We start from the raw sequence: 23,501 nt of genomic DNA, 5'->3' as shown, positions 1-23,501 counted from the left end.
GACCAATTTACAGCCTGGCGCCGAAAGTAACCCGGAGACAAAACCAAAACTCGGATGCTAATGCCGAGGTGTATACTGTTCATATTTAGCATAAAGATACACCTCGATATGATGTATTTAAATATCGCATTTTTCATGTTCGGGCTGTACATAATGAAATCTGTATGCACAGTGTAAACAAACGCTCTAATTTACAAGGCGCTTCACTTTCATTAACCTGACTTGTAAAACAACATAAATGACTTGAGAGTATAATCAACTTTTTAACTAAATACATTTCAATTTGCATCAATAGAACGAAATGGGGTTATAGTATTTTTCTCTTTTAAAAAAAAGCAGCATATTATTAGGCCTATTGGTAGGGTGCATTAGAGTAAAAACGACCACTCACGATACCCATGTGATAATTTTCTTTTCTTTGGTACTACGTAATTGGTCAGTTTTGTAATTTTAGATGGAAAAGTCTACTTAATCAAAGTTTTTACAGTAATGAAGCAGGGCGGCTGATAATGTCCATAAACATTGTACTATAGTCGCGACAGGTTACGCCACAATACCCTGTGATCTTAAAAAACTGGCAAGTATTTTGTACGTATGTCTAGACAGTGGTAATCACTTACCTGGTCGATACCCTGCAACATACACCTGCCAATCAGGAATCACATGTGCAGGCCACGGAAAGAAAGGACCAATTAACTAAAACAACACTCCGATTCTCAAGTCAGCCCATGGATGAAACATAATAGTTATTTCGACACCGACAGTAGTGGGTTTTGTTTTTTTTAAACATATTTAAATACATCGTACCGAGATGTATCCTCATGCCAAATCCTATGTTTGTATATGCCATATTTAATTAATTATTGACATTTCCTTCTTCGGACGGTGAATACAGATTTTGTTATGTAGGCCTAACATGAAAAATCTCTTCTTTTAAAAAAACAAAAAAAAATCGACATTTTTGTTTTAACATATATAAATACATCGTGCTGAGGTGTATCTTTGTGCCAAATATGTACAATGTACACCTCGGCATTCGCAACCGAGTACTGCTTTTATCTCTGGGTAATATTCGGGCTCCGGGCTGTAAATACTAAAATAGGGACACCAAAGTACTATGCGGTGTTGGTGTCCAATCTTTTGTTTTGCGATAAAATACACGGGTCTTTCTTCGGATACAATGCTTTGGAAAACCGTAAAAAGACAATCCCGATCGTTTAAACTGTTTATTTTTACACCCGAAGGCCACGCAGTACGGTACTGCTGGACTGAAAAGATCGTAAGGCCCTTACTCCATATATAAACAGTTAACAACAATGGAAGAGTACAGCGGCTCTGACGTCACTTCCCTTTTTTTCCCGAAGCTCACGAATAAATATGCATAAATCGTACTTTGATACTGATTGGCGTAATTTCTTCATTTTAAGTTAACTACGCGTATTTTATTGTTATAAACTTATTTGTATAGTATTTTTATATCATTTTGCTTTTAAAATGAGCTATAATATGGTCTTGTGACATGTTTCCTTTAAAAATAATATAATAAAATTACTTTAAAAATAAATTGTTGTATGTCTTAGCTTTGAACCAGCCACAACCTCCCTACCAAGAGAAATGGCTAGAGTTTTGTGAGGAACTGCCCTGTCTGGATCTCAACATGAAGAATAGTCCCTCCCTTATTCTGGGTCTATCTACTCCACCATCGTCTCAGAGAACCACCCCAGCCACCAGCTTCATGGACACCAGCGCTTCAAGCTTGCCGCCATCGTTTGCTGGTACAGCTTGACTAGATATATTAATAACAGCAGTTTACATTAGAGAGGTTTCGCAACAACACCACTACTGTTACGGATAGTGATAGGTCACCACTTTGAGTGTAGTTGGTGATGTCACAGCAATTTTCTTTCTGCTCTTTACTATTAAAAGGTCTGCTATATGAAATACATTTTATGGGTAATATATAATTTAAAAAATAATACGTAAATAACACTTCAGAATTTTTATATTGATGTTGTTCATCACCTCATGTTTGGATTTATCATAGTTTGACACCCAATAGCCGATGTATTTTTCGTGCAGGGGTGTCATTAAACATTCATTTGTTCATTCCGTTAGCCCCAGTCCCAACGCTAGGGCCCAACTTCTTGATGGTGATTCACATATGAGAGGTTTAAACCTTGAACTATGCTCAGACAAATTTAGTTTACAATGATTCATTGATCAGTGACATATGTTTGAAATGGTTTTGTGTGCAAAACCATTAGGTTAAAATAGCTTTTGAACATAGGTCAAAATTGAATTCTTAACATGAAATGCAAAGTTTGTTTGACCCGAATTTGAACCATGAATCTTGGTTTAGCAGTTAATAAGAAATTGGGTCTAAATGTCTATAACATTGGAAGCCTGATTTCAACTTGCAATTCTAGATACTCCATTGTCAGGTCTTATCATCACCATCCTGTGATTTATTTTCTCCTATGCTGTTGATTTCAGGCACAAATCCTACCACTCCAGTATTACCATCAAAAGATGGAACTCCTCGGCAGACGCCAACTATTTCTGATGATCTGGTATTTATTCTCTTTGATTCTTAGATATTTGGCAGTTAGTGTTGATATTTATAGAGATTGTCACGGGATCTCTCCTCACCCATTTTAAAAAAAAAAAATTTCATAGAATAGGTAAACCTGTTTCATCCTATAGCAGTCTGATTGAACTTTGCATAATTATATTGCAATCATCATGAAAATGTTCTTACTGAACATGGTCTTATTATTAATAATAATTATGTATTCTTAAGTTTTATTACTGATTGCTATCTTGTTTAAATTACATCATAACTACCACCTTCTCAGTATGATTTTTTTTCGACATTTATTTCATATTTTGAGATATTTATAGCTCATGGTTGAGTGGTCACTTTAACGGTTAACTATAATAAAGTAAAGTTAAAACGAGACCAAAAAAGGTTTTCCCAAGTTGTAGTCAGATATCAGGATTAGACATTACATGTTTTTATTTCCAATAAAGGCTATCTCAATTTTATGAAAATTATTGAAAATCCTGCATTAAAATTGCTTTTTAGCTAAAAGGACAAGTGTTGTAAAGAGAGAAAATAGACTTACCGTAAACAGGGTGTTCATTAATTTAAAGTTTGTTTTTTGTTTAACGACACCACTAGAGCACATTGATTTATGAATCATCAGCTGTTTGATGTCAAACATTTGGTAATTTTGACATATAGTCTTAGAAAGGAAACCCGCTACATTTTTCCATTAGTATTATATGCACTATTCCACAGACAGAATAGCACATACCACAGCCTTTGATATACCAGTCGTGGTGCAGTAGCTGAAACGAGAAATAGCTCAATGGGCCCACTGACGGGGATCGATCCCAAGGGTGTTCATTAATAGACCGTTGGCAGTGATTGTCAGTGCCTGCCTACTCACCCAACCCCTCTCTGCCTACCTATTATACTTGCAGTTAAACACCTAATTGTGCTCAGTAACCACCTAATTTTTCTTAAATAGTAACCTACACTCTTAAGATAATGATTGCCTTAATTAAAATTATCTTCATTTCAGCTTGGTGGAAGTCGCAGCACGGTTACACAGAGAGGTGACCTGAAGAGACTCAGTTTGGGAAGCGGTGCTGGTCGGGTTCCGGCTTTCGGCGACTTGAAACTTACCCCAGTCTCCCAGCCCAACAGTATCCCGCCTTCACCCCTCAAACCCGAATTCACTGCCGAGCCACCACTGGGCACGCACAAGGCTCAGCCAATGAAATCCACGATAAGAGCTTTACGCTTTGACAAAATCACTGAAGTTCGTGCCAGCTGTGATAGGAAGAGTTCAGTAGATTCTGACAAAGAGTTGACGGACAGTGGGAAGACTGACCTGGAGAAAAGTCTTTCAAGTGATTCAGATAAACGAGACAGCCTTGATGGTGATAACCAGTTAAATTCGTTGTCACAGCCGGTTTCTATGGATGATTTTCATAACATGGTGCAGGACATCTCACCGGCCGATGAAGGTTAGAGTCAAAGTGATAAAATGTGATGTACAAAGAATTGTTAAAATTACAGAAGGTGAACTTTTGTGAGAGGGACATAGAATATTAATAGGGAGAACTTGTCAGCATTAATGTATGCATGCTTAGTCCTTGAAATTCATAGCACTTTGGGGGTCGGGACGTAGCCCAGTGGTAAAGCACTCGCTTGATGTGCAGTCGGTTTAGGATCGATCCCCGTCGGTGGCCCCATTGGGATATTTCTCATTCTAAACAGTGCTTCACGACTGGTTTAACAAAGGCCGTGGTATGTACTATCCTGTATGTGGGATGGTGCATATAAAAGTTCCCTTACTGCTAATTGAAAAGAGTAGCCCATGAATGGGCGACAGCGGGTTTCCTCTCTATATCTGTGTGGTCTGACGCCATATAACCGTAAATAAAATGTTTTTGAGTACGTTGTTAAATAAAACATTTCCTTCATTTCATAGCACTTTGCGACAGCAATTTTATACATATTTATAGGATATTAAATGAGTTTCCATTTTCAGTTGTTACGAGCTTTAGCAACTGACAATGAAAATTATTTCACAAGGGACATAAACACGATATGAAATGGTAGTGAGTTTAATATCCTGTTTATTACCCATAATTGATCTTAATTTATATCACTCAACTCATTTGGTTGATGTTCCTGTACAGCAGGGGTGGGGAAAATTAAAATTGCCAATCGGTCCCACCTATGACATAATTAGTAGCCTACCCCCACCCCCCACCCCCACCCCCACCCCCCACCCCCACCCCCCCGGTTAAAAAAAATTTAAAACTATTTTATAGGCCTACTTGATGAATTTATAGTTTATTATCGTTTTACGGGACTTTACTGCTCGTAAAATATCCGACTGCACGTACACCCAATCCCTCAACGTACATTAAAACACCTACTTATCTGTACATTAAATGATGTTTCTAATAAGGAAGATATTAATTCATTTCATATTATGCTATGGTTCCTTACTATATTGTTTTATTGATGCGTCCTGATAAGTGTCGTTGAACAACCAACTTGACACCTAATTCAATGATACTATTGATAGAAGTTGCCGACTGAACGATTAATAATGTCGACGCTGATTGGTTCACCTTGAACTTGAGCTACTGTGTATGACAACTGGTGTAAACCATTTTGCTTCCCATAACATATTATATACCCATCCCATTCATAATAAACATGACAAAAAACACCAAGACATTTTCAATTATCAAAATAGCAATTTACTTGTATAATAATGAAAAACACATTTAACAGTCAACAATAAATACATTTAGCACTGTACTCTTTATGTAAATGTCATGTAAAGTCTCTCAGCGTTCATGTACGGAAGTACTATTTTACAAAGGCCTGTTGGCGACGCGACCCGACAATTCCCCATACAACTGTCGACCTCCATCATCACAAATTAGCCACTTAAATTGCTTCAACCACGCCGACTGAAAACATCGCACTTTAACTTTCTTCTTAGCTGGGGAAGAACCGTATCTACCTCGTCTTGTTTTCGTTTTTTACTCTTATTTACCCATGTAAGCAATGACATATTGATATCTCAATACAAATCGCAAGCATCTGCTTTTCCCAGCAAAACAGTATACATACGTTAAACTTAAAAGTTTTGTTTTTGTCGACAAGTATAGGCATACCTGCAGCGTATTCATATTTGCAAAAATAGTATCACCTTTGATTAAAGATGAACTCTAGGTCTTTGTTTTAATTAAAGCATACGTCCTTCCTTCATTATCACCAATAAATGGTATCATCGCTAATAAGTAAACCTTTAATCTCGTGACCGGTTGTGACCGACTGTTCATTGCGGTTTTTGGTGCTAATCCCATTGATGTAATTATTTTGTTATTACGCGCTTTGCTTCATGATCACAGTGATATTAAAGATTACTGGCCGACTTAATTAAACCTATTGTAATTGTGTACCGATCGACACCTGTGCAGGAACAAACTGAGAAGTGACACAAATAGCTCATTCACCGTGTTCAACGTTTCTATTTCCGGTCATTGATAGAAAAACAAAACATGACCGATTGATTTGTATTAAACGTGTGACCGGTTTAAATGTATCACGACTCAAAATAAACACCTGTTAGTGAAGTAGGTAAGTAATGAGTTGCAGAAACATCAATAACAAATTAAAGTTGTTTCCAATAATAAAAATGGACAGACGCTTCGGACCGAAAAAATAATAAAAGTGGGACCGGCAAACACATGTTTTCAAAAAATTATTTCGGTCTCAAAGATTGTGAATCGGTCCGAGACCGGCAAAAAAGGGCTTTTCCCCACCCCTGCTGTACAGTTATAGTGCACTAATCGATGACATCGAAATGTTGCATCCCTTAACGCCAAGTGGGACGTATCACTTTGATATATACCAAGATATTTTTAACCATATGGGTAATAAAATAAAATAAAACCCAGTAATTATAAAAATTGTTCTTGCAGATCGATTTTATAACTGCTTTTGCAGCAGTAGGCCTACTGCTGGTTGTCGCTGGGAAAAAATGCTTGAATCTTATGTGTATGTGTAACTGTCATGGAAAGTGCTATATAAAATTGTTTTAACTATCCTGAACTTTTTGTTAATACCAGCGATAGTTTTTGGTCAGTTTTTTCTTAGTCTGATTTTAGTTTTTCTTGTATAAAATATTGTTCACAAAGTAGACTAGATTGAATTGGAAATTTGCCTCCATTCAAGTGTTTGAATGAATTGGAAATTTACCACTATTTAAGTATGTGAATGAATTTTCAGCTTTGTAAAGATTATTTCAGCTTTTATTTTTTTAAATGGATATCACACCCCTGTGAAACCTCTTAACATATATTCAGAAACTGCATCCACTGTTGTTTTGTTATGGCAGATACATTTGATCAGGAGGTTAGCGAGCTGACCAAGTCTGACAGCAGTGACAGTTGCGAGCATCCTTCAGACCCGCGGCAGACGGCAGAGTCGGTGAAGCAATTCATGAAGAAAGTGAACCGAATTCGCTTCAACAGTCTGACCAACAACGGAAATTTGGACCATAATTCTGCGGGTCCTGAAAAACGTGGATCCGTAAACCGGTCGTTGTCCTGTCCACTTTTAGAACTTGAGGATGGTGTGGCCGAGGAATCTGAAACCCTGTCCCGATCAGCATCAACGACATTCTCCAACCACGAGTCCGATTTCACTGCAGGCCAGGACGTTGAGTGTGAGACTGATGGCAGACACGCTGAAACAAAATCAAGTGATGATACGAGGGAAACAGCACATTCCTCAACAGGACTTGGTCCTGCAGAAAATAACGAGAAACATCCCTCGGTTGTTAAAATTAACGAAGCAGTTAGTGATCCAACATTTAACATAGTGAACATTTTTCAGACGTTGCTTTCTCCGTCCACTGTTTGTAGAAAATGTCGGAGTCAGAGCGATGCAAAAGATGTTTCCAGCTCTGGTCAGAAATCCTTTGGTAAGTTCTCATTTTGTTCACATTAAAAAAAAAAATTGTAATATGTTGTCCAGTAAGTAAATATCGTAGTGTTTTCTGTAGCTGGAAAGGGAGGAAATGCTCTTTTTTTGCCATTGCCGGAATAATATTTGAACTTTAGTTTTTCAAAAGGTTTTATTGTTTATATGCATTTCCCATTCATACTCGAATACATTCAGAATGAGTTGTCTGTATTTGTGATCTGTATTGATGTTTTTAACTATTTAGTATTGGGGTAACAGATTATCTTCCACTGTTGAGTAAAATAATTTTAAAATGGAAGAACCATGTGAAAACAATTCTTTGTCTTGGTCTATGTGTAGACATTTAGTACACACTTTGAGAAATATGTTTAATTTAGCTTTATTGATGTCTAAATGCATACATTTGGTTAATTAAGTATACAAGTTTCTTGTGCATATTTAATAAAACACAGTAATTTCAACTCGCCCTGTGCTGTACTTTTCTAGGTTTCAGATGTAAATAGATCACGATTGATTTAACATTATTTACCTTTGGTTGTGTTAATTTACCTTTGGTTTTTTGGTGGGGTCATCAGAAATGGCTCAGTTTAATAAAATGTCGCCGCCCGAATTGCTTGACCAGCATTTGAAGATGGGTGGAGAACTTCATGCCAAAGAGTTGACCAAGATTCCTCTGACCAGCAAGGAGAATGTCAACTGGACACACTTCGGGGGTAAGTTGTCGTATTACTTCAACGACATGAGTAAGAGGGGAGCACATTCTATAGTGTGTGTGGGGGGGGGGGGGGGGGGGTATCCACAAGCCAGGTTGATATTTTTATTTATACAGAGTGAGACCAAAAATATTTACCTTTTTGTTTTCGATTGCAAGGGTACCCCCCCCCCCACACACACACACACACATACACCACCCAACCACTCTCCCCAAAGCCCTCCCCCACACTCACCACCTACCCATCACCACCACCACCACGGTTCTTACAGGCCTGTAAAGTAGACAGTAATTGAATGAAAATATAACATAGTGAAACTTACGTTTCTTGATTGCTGTTCCTGAATTTACCACAGGCAGGTGTTTATACTGTAATTATTAATCCCCTACTAGTCCACATTTTCTCTCTGTGTCGGTTTGGACGTTTTTTTAGTAATGCCTCAACTTGAGCTGAACTTTTTTTGCATAGCTTTATCATATAGAGTTGCAGATCAGGGGCCTCATTCACAAAGCTCTCTTAGGCTCTGCTAGACAACAAAGCATCCTCTTTGTAAGTCTTTTAGCATTGCACTGCGAGATCGCAAAGTTGCGAGAGTTTAGTAAATTAGGCCGCAGGTTTGACTTTCATTAGGATTGGTTAAGAATTATGGCCCTTGAACTTAGAAGTTTGATGTTTAGCCATTGATTAATAATTATTATAATCACTGTGCTCTAGTGGTGACGTTAAACAAAACAAACTTTTTATAGAGATAGAATTGATCTAAACGAAATACATTATTTACTTTTTTCATGTCTGTTTATAAAAATGTATACTACACAAAAGAATTTAAGGGTCAGACGATATTTTCGACATTATTTTCTGAATGTCAATTATATTAGCTAGACCATAATGTCACACATGGTATTGTTCCATTTTGACGAAAGTGGGTCTAAGCAACCCATAAATGAATTAAAATCCACTGTCATTGACACTGTCGACTAGTTCTAATGGCGAAAACATGCTTACATTTGCACGTAAATTAGGGCGAAAGCGAAAGGTCTGCTAAGTGCCCATAACTTGCTTTTTCACAAAGCGCTTCATTTGCACGCTTTGCACGTGTATTCCATGTTCCCAATGCTGAATTTCCGTATAATTGGAGCTTGCGTTCGTGTACGGTGCACACTCCAAATTCGACAATGGTACGACTTCAACTGACTATCGAAGATCGAGGAAGGGCTATTGCTTGGCTTCAGGATGACAATACGCAAAGAAATGTTGCTCTGAGACTTGGTGTCAGTCAGAGTGTCGTTGGCCGACTGTGGCAACGGTACCAAGCAACGAATTCTGTTCGAAATCGTCCACGTTCGGGAAGACCCCGAAGCACTACAAATAGAGAGGATCGCTACATCACCAATATGGCTCTACGTCAACGCACAACCACTGCACGCCGATTACGTGACAATCTGCGGACTGCGACTTGAACTCGAGTGTCTGATCAAACCATACGCAATCGTCTGAGAGCCAATAATCTACGCTGCCATCGCCAGGCTGTTCGACCACCACTCCTACCACGTCACAGAACGGCCAGACGTCACTGGTGCACACTTCATCTGCGGTGGCAACGTGGGGTCGAGTGATGTTCACTGATGAGTGTAGGTTTAGTCTCCAGTTCAACGACGGTCGGGTTCGTGTCTACAGACGTCCTGGGGAGTGCTTCGCTGACGTTAACGTTAGACAACGTCACCGGTTCGGTGGTGGCAGCGTCATGGTGTGGGGCAGCATCTCTATCCACCACAGGACCCCCTCTATGTGGTGGATGGCAATCTGAATGGAATCCGCTATCTGAATGAGATTATCCGGCCGTTGGTTCTCCCAGGCCTTCAGCAGATTGGCGGCGGGGCAGTTCTGCAGGATGACAATGCCAGACCCCACCGCGCCAGGGTGGTAACGGACTTTCTCAGACAACAAGGTATCGCCAGGATGGATTGGCCAGCATATTCGCCTGACTTGGCCCCAATAGAGTACGCCTGGGACGAATTAGGCAGGAGAGTTCGGGATAACCATGCCCCTCCGGCCAACCTTCATGATCTGGGTCAACTTCTTATGGCAGAGTGGCAGGCCATTCCCCAAAAGTTCTTCAGACGTCTGATCAACAGCATGAGGCAACGATGTGTCGAGTGTATTCACGCCAGGGGTGGATTCACACACTATTAAACGAATGTTCTAATGTGTAAAATCCATGTTTGACAACCTTCAACTTTGACAGCATGTCATGTGACTTTCTTGTATACAGTGACGTTTATTTGTGGTTTTTTGTAAATATGGAACAATAAATTAAATTTTTGGTGTAGTTTACATCATCAATCTAATACACTCTGAAACTTATTTGGTTATAAATTTTTGACCCTTAAATTTTTTTGAGTAGTATATATCCTTGTGAATTTCTATTCAATTAAAAACAGTAGATTTTAAATATTACTCTGAAAAAAAAAGATATTTGATTTGAGAAATGTGTTATATCTGTGTCCATGTATTCCAGGTGTACCACCAGCTGATGAGATTAACATTCTGCGTGGACAAATTCTTCTGCTTCACAATCAGATCTTGTACGAACGCAACAAGAGAGAAATGCACGCCATGAGAAACCGACGATTGTTGAGAAAGATCGCTAATGCTGCTGCTCTTGAGGAACACAACCATGCAATGGCAAGCAGTTTGTTATTTCTTGACACAATAAAATATTATTTACTAACAACCATGCAGTGGCAAGCAGTTTGTTATTCCTTGACAGTATAAAATACAGTCAAACCTGTCTTAAGCGGTCACACAAGGGAATAGATAAAAGTGGCCGCTTAAGACAGGTAACTGCTGAGTACAGGTTGCCACATATATAGTCTTTAAAACATTTGTTGTTGTTTCTTGTTTTACCGTCTGTACTGCTAATCAACGGATGTGTGATACACAGTTGACTATAAGTCAACTTTTGACGCTGTCTCCTTCACAAATAATGCAGATAGAATGTATTAAATTAACCGTTCTCTACAAGTTTGTTTCTTTTTCCATTTAATTATTTAATTCCTACTTCATGCAGTGTATTGTCATAGTACGTGAATCTACAAATGTCAAGCGTAGCTTGCCCAGGGGCAATTAGATGCATTCCAGAGTCATGCTTTCTTAATTGTTACGCAGTAGAGATGTCGGGACTGAATGGGTATTAGTATTCCTGAAGGTGTGAAGATTGGTTATTTGCTGCACCTTATCACTGTTGTTAAAATATCCCTTTTCTGTAATAGTAAAACTTTACTGTGATCGCTTAATACAGGTATTTTAGCGATTTGGGATCTGATTTAGGTGGCTACTGGCCGCTTTAGACAGGTGACCCCTTATTATAGGTGCATTTACATTATAAATCGTTTGGGGGGGAAGTGGCTGCTTAAGGCAGGTGACCACTGAGTACAGGTGGCCGCTAGGACAGGTTTGACTAGTGTTAATAACCATGCAGTGACAAGTACTTTGTTATTCCTTGACAGTATAAAATAATGTTTAATAATAACAACCATGCAATAGCAAGCAGTTTGTTTTTCTTTGACAGTATAAGCAGTTTGTTCTTTGATGATAGTAAATAATATTTAATTACACATCATCTGAGAATAACAGCATTTTGACTAACATATCAATTTTGTCATCTGACAAAAATGTGTTTGAAATTAGCTCCATTGTACACTCCTACACTTGGAACTTTGTAATTCTGAATTGAACTTTTAAATTTTTATATTGATGTTGATTAACAATTCATTCAGTTGAACTTTTAAATTTTTATAATTAATTCATATATTTACTTTTGTTTGACATCCAATTGCTGGTGTATTTTTCATGCTGGCGTGTCATTAAACATTCATTCATCCATCCTTCTCTCCATTCATTCATTCATTCATTGTAATTCGTATTTCCCACTCGTTCAGTCCTGTAGCAAAATGAGAGAACCTTCAGTTTTCCTAACATTTGTTGTTCTATGTCATTGTCATGCCTGCTAAATGAGTGAGTTGATGTTTTCCTCTATATCCAGGCGAACCAGATCGATCTACAAGGCAGTGAGATTCACAACCTCCGAGTTTCACTCCAGTTGCTACAGAATGAGAACCAGCAGCTCAAACAGGCCAAGGAAAGCAACGAGTATGAGAAACTTGTCCAGTTGAGGTGCGTTTAATATCTCCATTCAGTACTTCATGCGCGATCGGTCTTGGATTGATCCCCGTCGGTGGGCCCATTGGGCTATTTCTCGTCATAGCCAGTGCACCACGACTGGTATATCAAAGGCTGTGGTATGTGCTATCCTGTCTGTGGGATGGTGCATATAAAAGATCCCTTGCTGCTAATCGAAAAGAGTAGCCTATGAAGTGGCGACAGCGGGTTTCCTCTCTCAATATCTGTGTGGTTCTTATAACCATATGTCCGACGCCATGTAATCATTAAAAAAATGTGTTGAGTGTGTCATTAAATTAAAACATTGCCTTCCACTGAGTACTTCAAAAAAGATTTTAATGAAATATTTTCATGCTTAATTTTTAGTTATTTATTTTTCAAAATGCCAATGTGTTAAAGGTAAAGAGAGGGAAATAAAAGAACAAATGTTTTTAACTACATCCGGTCTTCAAAATTAATGTTTATAAATGGATGTTGGGAAAATTGAGGTAAGCCAATATATTTAGTTTAAAACATTTGCAGAACCATGAACCAGATTGTAATGTGAAATAAATATATGCTATACAATTATTAATAGTGGCTCATATGATATAGAAAGAGTATCCTCCAAATTATTTGTTGGGGCTTGGGGGTGACTGATGCATTATTATTTTACTATTTAAAGTTGCCCAAATGGAACTTTGGCGACCTGTCGATGGACGGTTTTGGGACCTAAGTATTGAACAGGTGTGGCAATTTAGTTCACTAATGGGTGTTGCCAATTGATGTAAAACCATATTTTAAAGAGTTTGTTTGAAAACTATTTACTGAATAAATTTACACTTTTGTATGATAATTATAATTTTAGGACCACCCTGCAGGAGAATAAGGATCTGAAAATGGCGAACAGCGAGCTCAAAAGTTTGCTCATTACCCAGCGTGAAGACCATGACAAGTTGAAGAAGGTTACCATTTGGTTTCTTTGATACTCTGCCTTGTAATGTGTGTCTTAAATGCATGTGTTTAAAACCTTTAAAATAAATGTGTTTTATCAATCTAATTTATGTCATGTAGACTCTCGCTGTGAAGATTTTGATGTCCTGACTCATTTTTGTCATGTAAGGATGTCATGCAAATCGTATTAACAAAAAAGTCAAATATCCGGTTCAGTAAGAAATGTATGTTAAAATTACAGTTATTACACCAGGCCCCCACCCCCACGCCCCACCCCACTAATAGTAAACGGGTTAATCTGTAAATTATTGTATTGGTAAGTATGTTCATAATTTCAAATATTGGACATACCATTTATTTGCCTTAGAAGTGAAAATCTAAATATATACAGGCATATTTCAGCATCTGCAAGAAACAGAGTCATGCCTGTTCAACACTAAGGAGGAGAAAGATATTCTTCAAAGGGAAGTTGACATCACAAATAAACTTAAAGAACAGGTAACAAAACTGCCATACTACTCGCTGTTTAGTGTTTTGTCTATTACTGTTAAATTCACAAAGTAGTTTTGGGTGGTTTTTTATATTCCAACTTTTGTATTTCAGTTGGTTTGAAAGGCTATGGTATGTGCTTTCTTGGAATTAACCATTTGTTTTAAATGTGCCTTCCAATTTTGTGGAATCTGTGATTGGTAGATTTTATTATTTTTATATGCCCACACAGTTTTTCTATAGTGTTACGTGATAAGACTATACTTGGCGATTGATATTACTACTCTAGTTTGGGTAATAAAGGTTGCCTCCTTATATGAGCATTCTTTCTATAACATGGAAGCAAAACTGAAATCTCATTGCCTCTGTTATTCAGATATTCCAGTTACAGAAAGAAATCCTCTTGATGGGAGAGCTTCAGCAGAAATACCAAGAGAAAATCAACGTGTTACGGCCTCAGCAGAACGCCAAGGCTGAGCAAGATCTCCTGGTGACGTCGCTCAGAGCTGAAATGAAAGGTAAACTAATGTCTAAGTTAAGTTAGGGCGTAGCTCAGTGGTAGAGAATGTAACTGAGGTGCAGTAGGTTGATGGATCAATCCCTGTCAGTGGCTTTGAGGTTTCTCCCATCCCAAAGAGGGTCCCATGATTGATATGGAAAAGTCATGGTCTGAGAAAGTGATTATAAAAGATCTTTTGCTGCTTTTCAAAGGGAATGGTCTGTGTGACAGCAGCAAGATTCCTTTCTCGATCAAATGTTTAAATAACCTTATGTTAGATGCCAGATAGCTACAGTTTATAATTTGCTAGATGTCGTTTAATAAATATTTGTTTTTCCTTTTCTTTTCTGTCTTGGTTATTATTATCAAGGTATTTGTTACTGAGTTTGGATGTTGATACCTCTTTTAACCCTTTTATTTTGGAATATACCGCCATGCACTTGAGTGCTATGCCAAGATTAAAGATTGGTTATTGTATGAAACAAAATTAATGAGATTTAGTGTTTCCGTTTTACTTGTGTTAACCAAGCCTGCCTCTGCCTGTTTTTCCTAATATTGCTCTGGGGAATAAGAAAGAAAAGGAATGTTTAATAATACCTAATCAAATTACACTACAACTACAGTAGAATCGTGTTGGGTCGGACTCGAAAGGGTCGAACAAAAACTGAAGTCCTAAGTTACACTTACACATTGTTGACTGAATGGTTAGATTGAACTACCCAATGGGTCGAACACTTTCTCGAGTACCAGTGGGGTTCGAGCCAACGGAATTTAACTGTATATGGTGTGTGTTACATATGGTTATTTTGAAATTTCATTAATGAGACTTAAACTGGGGGGAACCCTCTTCGCCACATAGGCTACTCCTACCTGGTAAGTGGAATTTTTCCTTGGGAAGAACCATACATACACTAGCCATGGCTTTTGATGTACCAGTTGTGGGGTAGTTATTTTAATGGGAGGAAATAAAGAGCTCATCAAGAGGAACTTGATCCTGAGCTACATCCCTCCACACCAGGGAACTAGAAGTAACATGTTAATAGCTATTGCTTGGCTGTTCAAACCAGTCTATAAGATGATGCATTTTGGTTAGTGAGAAAGTTAAGTCGAAAGGGAAAACGTCTTAAATTTCGGTCATTTTCTTTAATTAATCTAGTATATATCTTTTATAGCTAAAATGTTGAGTTTACATTATGCTAAGAAACTAACATGTACTATAATACAAATACCTTAATAAATTATTTTAAATGGTTATATTTTAATTTGACAGGGATTGCTCTTGTCAGTATCTCAAAATCTGCTGTTAAGTATCTTAGTATCATAGAATCATTACTTTCTTATTACTTTTTCATTGAGTGGATATTTTTTTGTTACAGCTATTAAGGCTGAGTTAAAACAAAAGACAGTGCAGCTGGATTTTATGAAAGCTAAGGTGATCCACTTTGAAGAGATGAACAGAAGCAAGGTACAGTTACATTGACATGTGTCGGTTGTTTTGTTTCTACTGCTTTATTAGTGGTTTTTCATATTTCAGATGTGCTTCTGAATTCTGATTGGTAGATTGTTTAGGAAAATGGTCAGTCCAATTAAAAGTAGGACCATACTTGTTATTTTGCTTTAACCTTTCATTGGTGAAGTTGATTGCATTTCAGTTAGATTGGATGAATGGTGTGTTTTTATTACATTACTGGTCCAACCGGAGTGGACTATAAGTTTCATCTCCGTCCTTCTGTCTGTCTGTCCGTCTGTCTTTCTGTCCGTCTGTCCAAAAGAATGTTGGGTCAGGTAGGGGATGTGTATTGTTTAGCAGTACTCTCAAAATGCTTGTTATCCAAGTGAATTAGAACTGAATCCATCATACAAATACGATAATCAGTTAAAAAGTGGCTGACTGATTCAGATCTGGATTGCTGCAGCTTTCATCCACAACTGACAGTGTGTAATCATTCATTTTTTGTATAACATGGCTAACCATAAATTTTTAGAAATGATGTTTTACCTCTCTTTTTTTACATATTCTTAGGAGATTGCTATCCGCAATGTAAAAACTAATTTGGAGAATGTGAAGACGAGTCATGAAGATGAATTAAAGGTAGTAGTTTGGAATATACATTACGGTTCAAACAATTTCTCTATTTAAATTTGTATGGGCCTTCCTCTATATTGTTTCTAACAGTTTGAAGTTTTATTTCAACTAGTCAATATTACAAGTAAAAACTAAGTTTTTTTATATTCATGTAGCTTCGTCAGTAGTGAGAAACTGAGGAAACCTGATTTTGTCACACAGGCTACCTAATTTTTTTATATTCATGTAGCTTCGTCAGTAGTGAGAAACTGAGGAAACCTGATTTTGTCACACAGGCTACCTAACAATAAAACAACATCCATATGAACAGCACAGCAGATACCATAGTGTTTCAATGTACCAGTGTGGGGTACTGGTTGGGGGGTGAAAAACAAGCAAGCAATTCTGTGACTCATTACATTTTATGCAAGTGCTACCATTGAGCTACATCTCGCCCCATAACTGAAATAGTAAATACAGGCATCAAAACAAATATGAAATACAACTTTTTGTTCATCACTCTCAGTACACAGTGTTTATTTGCAAAACATGTTTGTATTTATAGCACCTTTGTTGATGATGGATGGCTGTCATTTGTTTTGTTTTTAAGATTTAAACGTGTTTTAAAAATCAAAGTTTTACTTACATTTTTATCAGTCATTTACAGTTATGGTATAAATTGTGCGTTAAAAATGCATGCTTCTTTCATTTTTTCAGTTTGTTGTTTTTGTTGGTGGTTTTAAGTGGAACTAGAATTATGAATTGATAATATTCATTAAGTTTTTCATTAGTTTCCATAGCCATGAAGAGGGTCTTGTTCATATTATGTTGAGAGAAGGTGGAGAGATAAGTATCCTAGTTACTATCTGGTTCCCAACCAACACTGAGTCTTCTTACAAGCTTCTGAAGTTCGTTTAAAAAAATGTTAATAAAAATTAAATCCCATAGTATGTATATCTTCCTTTAATCACTAACAGAATACAAAAAATACATTAAAAAATTTAACTCATTTTTAACCATTCAACCATGAAGTGGGGAAATCTCATTTGTGTGTTAATACAACTGCCTTTGAAGTAAAGTTTGACTGAAATGGTTGTGATTGTAGGCTGTGGAAGACAAGTACAACACAATGATGCGGATGAACCAGCAGCTGGAAGGAGAGATCCTCAATCTCCTCAGTCAGATAGATCAGCTGTCTGGAAAGATTCATTCTCAACAACAGGGTAAGTAAATCATCAGATAGATCAGCTGTCTGGAAAGATTCAGTCTCAACAAAAGGGTAAGTAACTCAGATAGATCAGCTGTCTGGCAAGTTTCAGTCTCAACAACAGGGTAAGTAACTAATCTCAGATAGATCAGCCATCTGGCAAGATTCAGTCTCAACAACAGGGTAAGTAACTCAGATAGATCAGCTGTTTGGAAAGATTCATTCGCAACAACAGGGTAAGTAAATCATCAGATAGATCAGCTGTCTGGAAAGATTCATTCTCAACAACAGGGTAAGTAAATCATCAGATAGATCAGCTGTCTGGCAAGATTCAGTCTCAACAACAAGGTAGGTAACTCATCTCAGATAGATCAGCTGTCTGGCTAGATTCAGTCTCAACAACAAGGTAGGTAACTCATCTCAGATAGATCAGCTGTCTGGCTAGATTCAGTCTCAACAACAGGGTAAGTAACTCATCTCAGATAGATCAGCTGTCTGGAAAGATTCATTCTCATCAACAGGGTAAGTAACTAATCTCAGATAGATCAGCCGTCTGGAAAGATTCATTCTCAACAACAGGGTAAGTAAATCAGATAGATCAGCCATCTGGAAAGATTCATTCTCAATAACAGGGTAAGTAACTCAGATAGATCAGCCATCTGGAAAGATTCATTCTCAATAACAGGGTAAGTAACTCTGATAGATCAGCTGTCTGGAAAGATTCAGTCTCAACAACAGGGTAAGTAACTAATCTCAGATAGATCAGCTGTCTGGCAAGATTCAGTCTCAACAACAAGGTAGGTAACTCAGATAGATCAGCTGTCTGGCAAGATTCAGTCTCAACAACAGGATAAGTAACTCATCTCAGATAGATCAGCTGTCTGGAAAGATTCAGTCTCAACAACAGGGTAAGTAACTAATCTCAGATAGATCAGCTGTCTGGCAAGATTCAGTCTCAACAACAAGGTAGGTAACTCAGATAGATCAGCTGTCTGGCAAGATTCAGTCTCAACAACAGGGTAAGTAACTCAGATAGATCAGCTGTCTGGAAAGATTCATTCTCAATAACAGGGTAAGTAACTCTGATAGATCAGCTGTCTGGAAAGATTCAGTCTCAACAACAGGGTAAGTAACTAATCTCAGATAGATCAGCTGTCTGGCAAGATTCAGTCTCAACAACAAGGTAGGTAACTCAGATAGATCAGCTGTCTGGCAAGATTCAGTCTCAACAACAGGGTAAGTAACTCAGATAGATCAGCTGTCTGGCAAGATTCAGTCTCAACAACAAGGTAAGTAACTCAGATAGATCAGCTGTCTGGAAAGATTCAGTCTCAACAACAGGGTAAGTAACTAATCTCAGATAGATCAGCTGTCTGGCAAGATTCAGTCTCAACAACAAGGTAGGTAACTCATCTCAGATAGATCAGCTGTCTGGCAAGATTCAGTCTCAACAACAGGGTAGGTAACTCATCTCAGATAGATCAGCTGTCTGGCAAGATTCAGTCTCAACAACAAGGTAGGTAACTCATCTCAGATAGATCAGCTGTCTGGCTAGATTCAGTCTCAACAACAAGGTAGGTAACTCATCTCAGATAGATCAGCTGTCTGGCTAGATTCAGTCTCAACAACAAGGTAGGTAACTCATCTCAGATAGATCAGCTGTCTGGCTAGATTCAGTCTGGCTATCTGGCAAGATTCAGTCTCAACAAGTCAAGTAACTCATCTCAGTAAGGGCAGACAGACTTTCTGCCAGAAATGTATTTGAGGATACGTAATAAAATGAAAACCAACCATGAGTATTTCATGTTTTGTGATAACTTTTAAACAGCAGTTCTCTTGCTATCATCTATTTTTTTTAAAAATTTAAATATATCCATTAATTTCCAAGACTTGGGTACGTAATTTTACCCTCTGTACCTGGGTCACAAGATTGATCTTCCTTAATGAACTATTTGTAGGATAACTTTTTGGCATTTAAATTGTTTTCTTATTTATATAGTCAGTGATAAGTAAAAGTAATTGTTGCTCAGAGCTCAGTAGCGAGACTTATTAAAGATATCTATCTAGAATATTTGGTGTCAACATCCATGGATAACTTCATTGTCAACAGCAGTAAACGAATGATTTAAAAGATAAGATGTTTTCATGTGTCAAATACATCACATATGCAGGAAGTAAAATATGGCCTGCTGTTATATTTTTAAATAACAGGCCAAAAAGAATATGGCCTGCTAAAAAACAAATATGGCCTGCTGGAAATAAGACGGCATGTGGTGAGTGGAGGGTTTGAGACAGTGTGTGGAAAATAAGGTCCTCTGAGATGTATTTTAGAGCATTATAAAAGAATCACAAGCTCAGCCTCAGCTAACTAGAAGATGAGATGATCGTACATCCATCTGTCTCCTGAAAAATGACCTGCAAATTTTTTAAATTATTTTAGCAGGTTAATTTTTATTTCACCTGCTAGCTCTAAAAAATGGATTGCTTTTCACTTTTCCAAAGCCACTATTTCGAGTCCTGCATATGATTTGAAAACTGTACATGTATGTTTGTTTTAACTATGAAATATTTTTTTTTTTCATTTTAGCAATATCTCCAGACACCAACGATCCACATCGTCCTTTGTTTCAAGGTCAAGAAAGAGGTGACCTTCAGCCAGTCTCGTTAGACAGTAAATCAGTAAATGAGACGCACCTCAAGTCTCGGACAGCTGAACAGTTGTCGTCAGAGTGCAGTGCTAGTGAGCTGCTTCAGAGTCACGAGAAGTATTCCCACGGGGAGCTGGATGCGTTTCCGCGGCAGAAGTCGTCCTCCCAGTGTAGCGACACGTCATTAGGCCAGTCTCAGAGGACTTTGTACACGGACAGTGACGACAGCAAGTCATCCAGCAGCAGTAAGGCAACAGACAGCGGGTGTTTCGAGAAATCCACAAAATAAACATTAATGTAAATATAATAACTGTACGTCTGTGCCAAGTTGTGTGAATATTTATGTATGATAAAAAAAAAATTTTTTTTACATGTGATGTTATGACTTGGGAGTTAATCGAAGTGAAAATGGTCAGGTCAGGATTTGAGATTTTGGTCTTAAGCTGCTATAATTAATAATAATTATTATTATAGTTTGAATGGTTTATTGTTTGTATGGAATGAATATATATATATATATATAAAATTTTAAAGCATTTCTTGTCATTAAAATAATGTATGTAGTTCTGAGGAATTACATGTGGTTACCTTGTTTGTAAAATATTTCGGAATGAATTAGTTTATTTTCTAAGGGAATGTGTGGATTTATGATCATTATAACCTAGCTTTTTAGTGGGATTTGTAACAACTAAAGTCCGAACCAAAATTGTTAACAACTACGATAAATTATTCTTTTACCTTTAATTATCATTATATTTCCCAAAAATTTTGTCCAGACACAAATTATGAAAAAAACATTACAGTGACACAGATTCCACATGAGACTGTAGCGATGTCACCAATATTGACTTTGTTGAGATCACGTAGGACAAAATACATGCATTTTTCTGCCGCCTGCCATTTTACTCTTTTTATGGAATACTTTTCAAGAGGGGTGAAAGCCTCCAGTATGTGACGTAATTAATATGAAATCAATGTGTTCTAGTGGTGTCTTTAAACAAAATTAACTTTAAAAAAAAATTAATACGACATCATCACGTTTGATTTTATATTGTAAAACGTTATGACTCTGTTAGATTAAGTCATATCCTTTCACCCCTCTTGGAGAGTATTCCATAAAAAGGCAAAATGGCAGACGGCACAAAATTACATGCTTTTTGCCCTATGCAATCTCAGCGAAGTCGATGTAGGTGACATAGTTATTATCAAGTACGTGGAATCTATGTCATTGTAATGGATTTTTCAAGATTTCTGTCTGGACAAAATGTGGGTAAAATCTAACAAAAAATAAAGGTAGGAGAACAATTTATCGTAGTTGTTAATAATTTGGTTCGGACTTTAGTTACCTAGATGAATAACTTCAAGTTTGTGATAAAGACTGATTGTCTTCTAACTTACTGCTGCCCTGTACCAGCCTTGTTAAATGAATAGTACTTAAGCCTGGTATTTGCTTTGCATCTCAGTAGTCGGCTATGTTAAGTTCTTTCTCAAACAATGCAATTAATGTGTAATCTGTAGACTATAGCTCAGAAAAACAGTAGTTGATGAAATTAGCCAGTTGCCAGCTTACCTTGAGAAGCCACCAGACTGAAACCCAGTGTGAGTGTTCTACACCATGAGGTGTAAAGCCAATACACTATCTCACTAGACAATAACCACTAGAGTCCAGACTCAAAGACTCTTTTAATAGTCTGAGATTTTAACAACATGGCAATGCCATACAAATTGCATGCATATGACATTTTTAGACATTTAAGTCTAGAATGTTCGGATGTGCCTCGAGATGAAAATGTCCCAATGATCCTGGTCCAAAAAATAAATCCAGGAATCTTTGTAGTGTTTGAAAACATTGAGGATTATTGAGAATGTTTTCTCAAAATAACATTAACAGAAACAGTTTTTGTTTGGTAATAACATCTCGAATTGTGAAAAACTCTGGAGCTTTCTCATCCCTAGGTGTGTCTACAAAAGGATCCTTGATATAAAACGCAAATAAATCTTAATTAAAGAAGCTGTGTTCCCATTTGTTCTTGCATGCATTTGGTTGTATTAACCAGCAGGATGGTGACATTTTTAATCCAGGTACAAAAAGCAATCTATGTGCTGTTGCATTTAAAATATTGAGATGGTGTTCCATAATATTTATGGGTTGGTTTTTTTTAATAAGTGCCTAAGGTGTTTTAGAAAGTAGAATATAGACTAGCAGTTGTGAAAAATGGCCCCAGCTCATGTATAGCAGAATATGCTATTGGTCTGTGATTTAATTACTAAAACCTCTTGTAACTAAAATATAGACTGATGAGTTGTGATGTTACCAAAGAAATTAATTTTAACTTTTACATTTGGTGTTTTTTTACTTGTTTTGTTTTTGTTTTTAGGGGGTGGGCATTAAATCAAATTACCTTGATAATATCAGTGGATGAAAATAAGGGGTACGAATTGGAAGGTCTTGATCAACATAGGGTGTTGGGCAGAAATAAGGAAAATTCAGGTACACACATAGACATGCCAATACAGAATTTATTTTTATTTTTTACAAGATGAGATCTACATTAAAAAATTTCATTAAAAATCTTAATTTTTATTTAATAAATTGTAATACATGTATGTAGTTTGTTTTCCTTTATTAGTGAAAGGCCTTCACGTTTCTATTGGGGAACTGTAATGCATCATCCCATAGACAGGATAGCACATACCACAGCCTTTGATATACCACTTGTGGTGCACTGGCTGTAACGAGAAATGTCCCAACAGGGCTTAATCCTGGCACATCAGGCAAACTCTATGGGTTCCACTGTAAATGTTGTATTTTATCTAGTGTAATGTTATCAGTTAGATGTCGCAGATCTTGTAATTTTTAATTTTATAGATCCTATCTTCAACTGATCAAGGTCTATGCAGCTACGAGTCAAAGGAAAAGTTAAATTTTATATTAAAATTGTAAAAAAAAAAAAACATATTTGTGTCTTGTAAAGCAATGCAATAACTCAACACTGCCTTCTGGTTATATATACAATTTATTCAGTGATACACAAAAAGTTTTTATATTTCACACTGTATTATTTTTTTGTGATAAATATGATGTAGATACATGTACAGTATTATGGACAGTATTATTTGTGAATTATCTAACAGTGCTTTGTGATGCAGGTTTCGGTGTGATTATTTAGATTTTTTTAAAACATGACCAGTATACTTTAGATTTAAAAAGAACACTGAAAATAAAATGAATTGTGTGCC

At 37.1% G+C, this 23,501-nt stretch overlaps 1 protein-coding gene across 1 annotated transcript in view; it reads left to right on the top strand.

Annotated features, from left to right (window-relative positions):
* LOC121383166 (hamartin-like) overlaps nt 1–23,501 on the top strand; it is a 38,518-nt gene extending 15,017 nt beyond the window's left edge. Inside the window, exons 9-22 of the mRNA XM_041512996.1 lie at nt 1,581–1,775; nt 2,494–2,570; nt 3,588–4,035; nt 6,936–7,523; nt 8,101–8,238; nt 10,757–10,923; nt 12,284–12,414; nt 13,268–13,364; nt 13,756–13,851; nt 14,219–14,360; nt 15,718–15,806; nt 16,365–16,433; nt 17,512–17,629; nt 20,201–23,501. Coding sequence (XP_041368930.1) covers nt 1,581–1,775; nt 2,494–2,570; nt 3,588–4,035; nt 6,936–7,523; nt 8,101–8,238; nt 10,757–10,923; nt 12,284–12,414; nt 13,268–13,364; nt 13,756–13,851; nt 14,219–14,360; nt 15,718–15,806; nt 16,365–16,433; nt 17,512–17,629; nt 20,201–20,550 — 2,705 coding nt within the window. The 3' untranslated portion in view covers nt 20,551–23,501. The remainder of the gene's footprint in view (nt 1–1,580; nt 1,776–2,493; nt 2,571–3,587; nt 4,036–6,935; nt 7,524–8,100; nt 8,239–10,756; nt 10,924–12,283; nt 12,415–13,267; nt 13,365–13,755; nt 13,852–14,218; nt 14,361–15,717; nt 15,807–16,364; nt 16,434–17,511; nt 17,630–20,200) is intronic.

Source organism: Gigantopelta aegis, chromosome 10 (assembly GCF_016097555.1).
Source record: "Gigantopelta aegis isolate Gae_Host chromosome 10, Gae_host_genome, whole genome shotgun sequence".
Classification (NCBI taxonomy): domain Eukaryota; kingdom Metazoa; phylum Mollusca; class Gastropoda; order Neomphalida; family Peltospiridae; genus Gigantopelta; species Gigantopelta aegis.
This window is presented reverse-complemented; position numbering and strand designations above follow the sequence as displayed.